This window comes from Phocoena phocoena, chromosome 16, assembly GCF_963924675.1.
Source record: "Phocoena phocoena chromosome 16, mPhoPho1.1, whole genome shotgun sequence".
NCBI classification, from domain to species: Eukaryota; Metazoa; Chordata; class Mammalia; order Artiodactyla; family Phocoenidae; genus Phocoena; species Phocoena phocoena.
This window is the reverse complement of record NC_089234.1, coordinates 9,766,271-9,777,109: the sequence shown is the minus strand read 5'-3', so window position 1 is coordinate 9,777,109 and position 10,839 is coordinate 9,766,271. Positions and strand designations below refer to the sequence as shown.

Below are 10,839 nucleotides of genomic sequence, written 5' to 3'. Positions count from 1 at the left end.
GGTAAAGAGACATCCGATGTTAACACAACAAACATCCTTTTTCGGAAGTTTGTACTATTTCCTTTTTTTCAAGTTTTCTATTAAACTACATAATATAACACTCGGCAGTCATGTAACACTGAACACTGAGTAACAGCTCAGCTTTGTTGCCTTGAGAAGACATTTTCTAAGCGATGACACAGAATTCCCACTTCTTCCCCACACCTAAGGTCTCTCAGCATAAACTAACGTTTTAAATGGCTCTGAGGAAACAGTTTGTTTTAATATTAACAAGAGAAGTTTACCGTCTCTTGTTCATAAAACAGACTTCCGAAATGATGAACCCCAATTATGAGTCTCGGTCATAACACATTTAAAAAATCTTTATATTAACCATGAGATTCTCACAAATACACTGCCACAAAATATTTTAGAAAAGCTATATAGCCATCAAAATTAAAAAGTCTAATCTGCGGACGGTTACAGAGCTCCCCCCGGGTGAGGAACTTGCACCGCGGCACACGTCAGCAGCACAACGCTGGCAGGAGTGCCCGGGCAGAGAGGTGACTGAGCTGACTCAGTTTCTGAAGAGCAGCATCCGCTCGGAGCACGTCTGCCCCACCAGCCTCGCGTACTGCAGCACGGCGGCCTCCTCGCTCGGGTCTCTCTGCTGCTTCTTATACACACCGTAAGGCATTATGGTCTTCTTGTAAAACACCTGCAGGCGGTCAGGTTCCTTACTGCGATCTTCATCCACTGCATTAACAATAAAATATGGATTAAAAACAGCACCTATCAAACCACTTTTCATTTCCTAATTTAAGAATGCTTAACTGAAGTATAAAAATTATGTACTATGTATTAAGATGCCTTCTCTGAGCAGTATGTTCAAATGAGGCTGTGCAGTATTAAGACTAACTTGAGTATGTTAATAAATAACAAATGCCTTGCTGAAAGACAGTAAATTCCCTCCACAAAGAGAGCTGAAACATCAGTGAGAGAGACAAGGAATTGCATGCAATTTTTCAAATGGCCTTCAACGTCCTTATTATTTTCTCTTACACGACGAAGTTTACAGCTCTCCAGCATCTTTCCTGAGTCTGATTTAAATTTATTTTGCCTCTCCCAGAGCCAACATTCACTGTGTGAAGTTTCCGTCCCTGCAGTGAGGCTTTCTGTTGACTCAGCAGTCTGGGCTGACTTGAACTGGCCAGGTTGGGGCGATGGGCACTCGTGCTACACAGGCAGGAGGGCAGATGCTTGCAGCTTTCTTGGAGACGGCCACTATCGGCTCTCCTTTCTTCCACATACAAGAACTCCTGGTTTTTAGCAGGGCATACTGTTTCCCAGCCTGCCTTGCAGCCGGGTGTGGTCCTGTGACCAAGTTCTGGCCAACAGGGTACAAGTAAAGGGTTTTGTAGGACAGCTGGCCCAGGGTCTTTGCCTCCTTCCTTTTTCAGCCCTTCCTTCATTCTGCCGCTTAGAGCATAAATATCACAGTAGGAGCTCTAACCTCTGTCTTGCAGCTTTCTCTCGGTTCAGCAAAAACAAAAGCTAGAAGGAACCTGGGTACCTGAGAACTTCGTGGAACAAAACGGCCATTCCAGCCCTGGACTGCCTCTGTCTAGAATTCTACATAAAACAGAAAAAAACTACCTCAAGACAAATTATTTTAGGTTTCTATTGTTGGCAGTTGCTCTAATCCTAACTAACACAGAAAACAATGTTAACAGATCTACTAAAATGTTTTTTTTTTTAAATCATTGACTCAGCAAGACCAGTTCTCAGAATCAGCGCACAGCTGACTAAATATGAGAATCATCCGAAGAGTTTTTTTAAAAATACCAAGGCCTGGATCCTATTCCCAGAGATCCTGATTTAAAACTTGTCTCAGTGGAACCTGAGCATCAGTATTTTCTTAAGCCTAAGAGGTGGATTGAGAACCACTGTCCTAGAAAAACAAACACACCAGTGTTTATATATGTGTGTAAGGATATTTACAGCAATACTCTCTGTAATACTAAAAAAACTGGAAGCAACATAAATGTCCATGAATGGAGAACTGGTTAATAAACATGTTAAGGTATATCCATACAGTAAAATGTTATACAGCTATTAAAAAGACAAAGGAAAATAGATTGTTAAGTGAAAAAAAAAATAGGTTCAGTGTTAAAAGCCTAGTATATGCATAGAAAAGGATCTGGACAAACGTACATTAACCTGTTAACAGTACTTATCTCTAACTGTTCCCTTTGCCTAGAACTAGCCAGCTTCTATTGGTTGCCCTCCCTGGACCCTGAGCCCCTTTTCTCTTCAGCCCAGGGGTGGCAGTGCTTTCCTGCTGTTGCTACTCTCTGGGTCACATCTCTGTGCTCCTGGCTCTCAGCAATACCACTGCCTGTTATCACCAATTCCGTGAATTAAATGTTCTCTGTTGTAAATATTTCAAGTGGCTTTGGTGTACCTGGTTGGACTTCAAAATATGTGTTGTTTCTTACAAATTACTTTATCCAACTGAAGCAGAAAATGCACATACTTTAAAACAACTAAATATTTGACATTTACTAGGTTACCACATCCCTTACCAGGGTAAATGACAAGCAAAGGAAAAGGCAGGGACCTGGTTCCTGCTGTCGGTTTCAGACAGTTTAAAGCACATGGATTGCAACACAGAAATCTCCATCACCTGCTTATAAATGCTACTAGGAGGAAAAGGTTAGATTCAATTATGCTTAGAAACTCATACAAATAGAAAACTAGTAAAGATCAGTAAGAAGAACAAAGGAGAGAAGCAAGGACAGTGGCAAAATTGCACAAAACCGGCTAAATCTAAAACCCTGACTTTTTAAAATGGCATTTTAAAGCATGTCTATATTTAACTACACAGAATGTTGTTTCACAGTTTAAACCTTTATCCTAAAATAGTTTAGGACAGACATCCTTTTAAATTCAAATGAATGGAACACTCTAACAAATAAAAACTTAAGATTTGATATGCCATTATCTTATTTTATCTAGAATGAAATGCCACCCTCTAATTTTTATTCTTTTCTAGTATGACATATAAAAATAAAAACAGAAGATTAGGAAAAACCCACCATTATGTATAATTTACCTCAACTATTTTAGAGTGCACTCCTCTTAGAGAGTAGGAAATTTTGTATTGTTTCATTTGTCAAAAAATATACTTCATTTCTATTTATTAAGATTACAGGAAAAGCTTTAAGATTCAACCACTGAAACACACACTGGCTTGTGACGCTGCTGAGTCTACTGTTTAACTTATGTATCTAATTTTCATAAAACTTCTAAATTAATTTATAGCATTTTTAGAGAACCTTATAGCAAAGAAAGCAATCAAGTTCAATAGTTCTTTTTACTCCAAATACTTTTGAGGCCTTTGTTCTGGATTGAAGTAGTCAAATGCTTAATATACTCAAAAAGTAGGTATCAACCAGCTGTTGATTTTTTAACATCACATGTAATTACCACAAAAAGTGGTAATAATGAATTGTAAAATCCTCTCCTCATTCCCTTCAATGTTAATACATCCAAGTCATGGGAGACGCAAATATATTTGGTCTCAGTGCTCAAATACTTCGGAAGTTCATGGCACTGTAGTTACTGTTACTGCTGTTGTTTGTTTAAGATTCCAAATGCTGTGTTCCTGACATTCTATCACCATTTCACCAAAATACTGAGACTTAATTAAAACTTTTAATAAATTTATTAAAATACAAATTAGTTTTCTTAATTGCCCCCATTTCTTAAATTTTACCATTATCACACTTTGACTGTAAAAAAAAAAAGGCACTGAAACATCACAGAGATAAAAAGTAGCAATCAAGCATATCTTTCCCTACCTAAAAACACTGAAATTGCAGCTCAAATTTGGAATGTAAACTTAGAATTCTGCCTACCCAAAGGTGCCAAAGTATCAATCTAAAACCACCAGTACTTTTGAAAAAGGAAACAGATCAACAAGACAGAGTGTAAGAGAAACAAAGAAAAGATACACTGTAAAATGTTTAAAACTTGATATTTCAATAACTTGAACTAACCTTAACATTTTCTAGGAAATAGTCATCAATGAAATTACTGAATACTCAATAAAATGCACATTCATTTCTTATTTTATATCTTTTTAAACCATAAAAGTAATGCTTTTTTAAGAACTCAAATAATACAGAAATAGTGATGTCGGCCCGCACACACAATCCTCTCTCCGACCCCTCTCCCCCTTGCCTCCCCAAATGTCCATCCACGTTCTCAGAGTTTAACAATTCCATAAGATGCATCTAAAGATTTAAATATAGCGTCTTTTGGATTACATTCTAGCCACATCTTACATTCCGGCCAGAAAATCAAGTCAATTACCCTTTCGATGGGTATTGCGTCAACTTCAGAAACCACTGACTATCGTTATACAGACTACAACTGTGTTTTCTGGGGTTAGCGGTCTGCAGTTCTATAACCATCAATTTCATCTGCAATGAAGGCAGATTCTAATTCTTAGTAGAATCTATATAATTAGTATTAAAATTTAAATTTAAAACCTAAACAAGAAAAGTTCTACCAGACACTTAAAACACTGAAAATTAGTTGATTTATTTACTAAAGTTTAAAAAAAAAGCAAATATCCTCACAAAACCCTCCTGTAATCATGTGTGTTGCTTGCCTGATACATGTTATCAGCATTTGTAGACAAAAAGCTACACAGCTAAACCCATACAGCACAACAGGCCTCTTCTTGAGGGGATCTTGAAGATACTAGAAAAATAAAGCCATTTTGAGATTAAAGGCCATTTGTCATCTCATCTGAGGGAAAATGCCAGCTCATTTTGAGATGTCTTAAAAATGTCTGCCAACAAGAACTTCTTCCATCTTTCCTTTCTCTAACATATCACAATTTAATTTCATAAAATAAAAACCAAAGGCAATCCTGCAAACCCTTTTCTGAGGTGAGCATTTGATCTCTAGTGATACAAATATGCTGTCAACTCTGTGATGTTTTAATCTTCAAGGAAAACTCTGGTGGGCAGCAACTGCTTGATTTCCCCCAGCTCTTTATTCACAGGAGGTGAACTGTACATCACGGGTGCTTTCAAAGGAAAAAACCTAGGGATCAAAGCTTTACCTCTCCTTCTTACGGGGATTTAACTCATTCGTTATTCTTAAAGAGACTCTGTAACTTCTAGGCTTTCCAGAAACTGATGAAACAGTCTGTTTTCTTAACTTCATTATTTATTGTTACAGCATTGCAAGAACATGAAAACATAAACATAAAAACAAGTTACATACTTGTTACACATACAGTTTCTCATAAAGGTAGCTGTATAAATGGTAGACTCGGTAACATTAACGAAGCTAAGTATCATTGGGCAAAATGGGGATATAATGGAATTTGAAAATTTGAACAAATAAATACATGATGGAACCCAACTATGAAACCGAACTCAACTCTGGCAAGTTCAAAGCCAAACATGATTTAGAACACTGTAAAGTGACAAGAGGTATTAACAAATGTTTTAATTGCCATGGGGGAGTGTATGGGGAAGGTGGAGAGAATTTGAGAGGAAGCTTTTTAGTATGGGAAAGCAAAGGGCAAGGCAAGGGAATACACAGCAGTTATGACAGAAATTAACTGAGCTCAATCAGTGAGGTCTTCAAGCCCATTTGGTGGGAGACTCAAAAATCGATTTGGAAATCCCTCAGGGAGAATTACACATTTTCATATTCTGTAAGGAATACTGTTGGCTAGTCATTTCACTCAGAATATGTTTTTAGTAAAAATGAAAACTAAGAAAACAAATCTAAACTTAGCTTATTTCTGAAAGAATATGCAACAACAGCTTTACAGCAACAATTCTCACACCATACAATTCACCCGTTTAGAGTGTACGAACCTATGGTTTTCAGTGTAGTCACAGAGGTGTGTGACCATCACAACAATCCATTTTAGAGCATTTTCAGCAACCCAGAAGGAAACCCCATACCTATCAGCGGTCACGCCCCACTGCTCCGAACTTCCTTAGCCCTAAGCAATACCAACCTCTCTACAGAACCAGACAATATGTGATCTTTTGTGACTGATTTATTTAGCACAGTGTTTTCGAGGCTCATCCACACTATAGCAGGCGTCAGCACTTCAGCCCTTTTTACTGCCAAATCATATACTGTTGTAGGGATACACAGCAGTTCCCCCCGTCTTATCCGCAGTTTTGCTTTCCTCGCTTTCAATTACCTGTGGTCAACCACAGTCCGAAAATATTAAATGGAAAATTCCAGAAATAATTCATCAGTTTTAAAGGGTGCACTCCTTTGAGTAGTGTGATGAAATCTCGCACCACCCCATCCCATCCCTCGGATCATCCCCTTTGTCCAGTGCATCCCACCTGTTAGCCATTTGGTAGCCATCTTGGTTATCAAGTCAACTGTCATAGTATCACAGTGCTTGTGTTCAAGCAACCCTTACTTTACTCAATAATGGCTCCAAGTGCAAGGGTAGTAATGTTGGCAATTCGGATATTCTCTTACTGTGCCTAATTCGTAAATTAAACTTTATCATAGGTATGTATATAGGAAAAAACATAGTATATAGGGTTCAGTATATCCATGGTTTCGGGCATCCACTGGAAGTCTTAGAACATATCCCCTGAGGCTTAAGGGGGAACTAGTGTATCAATTTTTATTTATCCATTCAGCAGCTGATGGACATATGGGTTATTTACTTTTAAACTACTATAAATAATGCTGTTACAGACATTTGTGTACAAGTTTCTGTGTGTTTTCATTTCTCTTGGATATATACCTAGAAGTGAAATTGCTGGGTCCTATGATAACTCTGTGTTGAACCTACTAAGAACTGCCAGACGTTTTCCAAAGTGGCTGAACCATTTTACATTCCTACCAGCAGTGTATGAAAGTTCCAATTTCTTCACATCCTCATCAACACCTGTTTTTATCTGCTTTTCCTATTGCAGCCATCCTAGTGGGTATGACGTGGCATCTTACTGTGATTTTGATTTGCGCTGGGTCAAAGCTAATGATGGTAAGTTTCTTTTCATGTTCTTATTGGTCATTCATATATCCTCTTTCTATTCAAATCATTTGTCCATTTTTAAACTGAGCTTTTTATTGAGCTATAAGAGTTGTTTATATATTCTGGGCATTAGATCCTTATCAGATATATGATTTGCAAATACACCCTCCCATTCTATGACCTGCCTTTTTACTTTGTTGATGATGTCTTTGGAAGTATACAAGTTTTTAACTTTGATGAAATCGAATTTATTATTTGTTTCTTTTGTTGCTTGTGCTTTTGGTGTCATATTTAAGAACCATCACCAAGTCCACGGTCATGAAGATTTACTCCTATTTTTGTTCCCTAAGGGTTTTATGGTTTTAGCACTTACATTTGGATCCAATCCATTTTGAGTTAATTTTTGTATATCATGTGAAATACGGAATCAATTTCATTCTTTTGCACGTGGATATCCAGCTGACCAAGGACCATTTGTTGAAAAGATTATTCTTTCGTCCACTCAACTGTCTTCGGTATCATTTTTGAAAATCAATTGACCATAATATGAGTTTCTTACTGGACTCCCAATTCTAGTCCACTAATACATATGTCTAACTATATGCCAGAATCACATAGTCTTTAACTCTATTCTTCTTTTTAAGGATTGTTTTGGCTATTCTGAGTTCCTTTAATTTTTTTTTTTTTTTTTGCGGTACACGGGCCTCTCACTGTTGTGGCCTCTCCTGTTGCGGAGCACAGACCCCGGACGCGCAGGCTCAGCGGCCATGGCTCACGGGCCCAGCCGCTCCGCGGCATGTGGGATCTTCCCGGACCGGGGCACGAACCCGTGTCCCCTGCATCGGCAAGCGGACTCTCAACCACTGCGCCACCAGGGAAGCCCTGGGTTCCTTTAATTTTCATGTGACTTTTAGGATCAACAATCAATTTCTACAAAGAAGCCAGCTGCTATTTTAATAGGGATTGCATTTAATCTGTAGGTCAGTTTGAAGACTTAATATTAAGTCTTCTGATCCATGAACATGGAATTTTCCCCATTTATTTAGGTCTTCTGTAATTTCTTTCAACAATGTTTTGTATTTTACAGAATATAAAATTTTCACTGCTCTGCTAAATTTGTTCCTAACAATTCTATTCTTTTTTTTTTTTTTTTTTTTTTTGCGGTGCACGGGCCTCTCACTGTTGTGGCCTCTCCCGTGGCGAAGCACAGGCTCCGGACACGTAGGCTCAGAGGCCATGGCTCACGGGCCCAGCCGCTCCGCCGCATGTGGGATCTTCCCGGACCGGGGCACGAACCCGTGTCCCCTGCATCGGCAGGCAGACTCTCAACCACTGTGCCACCAAGGAAGCCCACAATTCTATTCTTTTTGATGTTATTATAAATAAAATTGTTTACTTAATTTCATTTTTAGATGGCTTATTGCAAGTATACAGAAATAAAACAGTCTTGTGTGTTGATCTTTTATCCAGTAACCTTGCTGAATTCACTTATTAGTTCTGATAGTTTTTAGTACAGTCTTTAGGATTCTCTATATACAAGATCATGTCATCTGCAAATAAAGATGGTTTTATGTCTTCCTTTCCAATCTGGATGCCTTTTATTTCATTTTCTTGCCTTACTGTCCTGGTGGAAATATCTTTTTAAAGGGAAAAAACTACATAATGTTGTCAAACTCGTGATATGATGGTAATTAAAAAAACCTCTTGACTCCCAGAAATCATAATATAAAACTAATCCATCAAGATGATTCTTACCAGAAAGAACTCCAGATTAGTTCTGACGTTATGGCATCAAAGCCCTGTAAAAAGGTCACCAGAGGATAACAGGATAATGCCAGACTCACAGTCTACAGCGTACAAAAACCACACCAACTCTACCTCCTGCCTCAGCTCACCTCTGTGAGGACTCTACTTAGATGCTGGTTACTGGTTACCTAAGTAAAATGCTAATAGCAAACCCCTCCTGATGATGAATAAGGGTTGTATTCTTTCAAATTTCTACTCTATGTGTTTTGATCCTTAAATACACTCTTAAATACTTCCTTTTTCACCACCAATGTTTACCCTAATAAAGGCTACACTTAAAAACTTGTAACAATATAATAAATGTAAATTGAAACACGTAAAACTTACCATTACAGAGTTTCTCAAAGACAAAGGAAGCTGGTTCGTGCAGCTGCTGGTGTGCAGGGGCTGGGGCCAAAGAGGCAGTCTTCGAGTCCAGAGCCGCCTAAGCCCTTCCTGGCTTGTGTGGTCAAGAGATTATTTACATACAAAGGAACTGATCGTATAAATAAATATACTGAGAAAAATGGGAGCTGGATTTCTCAGAGAAGGGCTAGAAAGGGAGAAGACTAGACTAAGTTCTGCTGTGTTGGATCAGAATTGGAGGTACAGGTGAAAACTCATGGTGTTTATACACTGTATCGACATACAAATACACAAGTAGATATAAGTGCGTGAGTGTATTTCCTAGATCTGTCTGTTGAGAGGGCTTGGAAGCAATGAAACCCCAGTAGCAATGAGCATACTTATTACCCAGATCTTGTTTGCTAAATATTACTCTCCACAAAAAGGAACTAGAGCTCCTCGGAGAAGTGCCTGAATGCAGAGCTGGGTCAGGGCAAGTAAGTACAAGATGAGCCTGGAATACTTTGTGCCAGGGAGTAAATGCGCAAAAAATGTTGGAGATGCATCAAAAGAATACAGGAGTCACCTTGAAAAGGACCCTGCTGGCCAAGTCTGAGACAATTTGAGCATTCAAAACAAATAATGAGAGTAATCGATTATATAATACATTGACCAAAATGTTAGGATTTCATGAGTCCACACTGACATAAACAAGCAAACGGAGAAGGGATGGCTCTTTCTTGTAGTAGAATACCAACTAAGAAAAGTAGAAGGAATGATTGAATGAGAAAAATCATTTGCCAGCTATCTCAGTAATAAATGATCCAAATAAGAATCATCAATGAAAGTAAAAATTAATTGATAAAGGTGTTTACATTGTCCCAAAGTATCTCCCTACAAAATATTTACTTACTAACATATACAAAATACTTATTAACTTTACAGCAGTGACACCTGCATATCTCACTTTACGAAGTGAGTCCCCAGCAGTCAGATGAATCGACAGCGTGTGCCCCTCCTCAGATGTCGCAGTAAGAACTCAGCATCACTTCCAGGGTATTCTTGCCAAAACTACATAACCTGAATCTAGTTATGAAGCAACGTTTGATGAACACAAATTAAGGGATTTTCAACAAAGTAACTCGACTGTATTCTTCAAAAATGTCAAGGTAATGAAAAACCTGGAGTGCACTAAGGAACTGTTCCAGGGAAAAGGGGGCTAAAGAGACATGACAATAAATGCAACACATGATCCCAACCTGAACTCTGGATCAGAAAGAAAAGAAGGTAAAAGGAAAGTAGGTTTGTAAGTATGTGTGTGTGGTTTTGTGTCATAAAGGACATCACTGGAAAAATCTGTGGCATCTGAATAGGGTCTGTGGATTAGATGGTAGTAATATATCAATGCTACCTTCCTGGCTTTGATGGCTGTACTCTGATTACGTACAAAAGTGTTCCAGTTTTCAGGCAATACACACTGAAATATTTAAGGATAATAGCTCAATATATCTACAACTTACCTTCAAATGGTTGAGAAAAAAATACAGAACAAAAGGGATGAAATGATAAGGCAAATGTGGAAATACATTAGCAACTGGGGAGTCTGGCTGAAGAATATGAACAAGTTCTTTGTATTAGTATTACAATTTTTCTGTAAATTTGAAATTATTTCAAATAAAAAAATGAAC

At 38.1% G+C, this 10,839-nt stretch overlaps 1 protein-coding gene across 3 annotated transcripts in view; it reads right to left on the bottom strand.

Moving 5' to 3' along the window:
* Positions 1–556: 556 nt before the first annotated feature.
* The window catches only part of ATE1 (arginyltransferase 1), a 152,320-nt gene continuing 142,037 nt past the window's right edge, over positions 557–10,839 (bottom strand). For all 3 annotated transcript variants that reach the window (XM_065894303.1, XM_065894301.1, XM_065894302.1), the window contains exon 12: positions 557–735. In XM_065894303.1, the coding sequence (XP_065750375.1) occupies positions 557–735 (179 nt within the window). The remainder of the gene's footprint in view (positions 736–10,839) is intronic.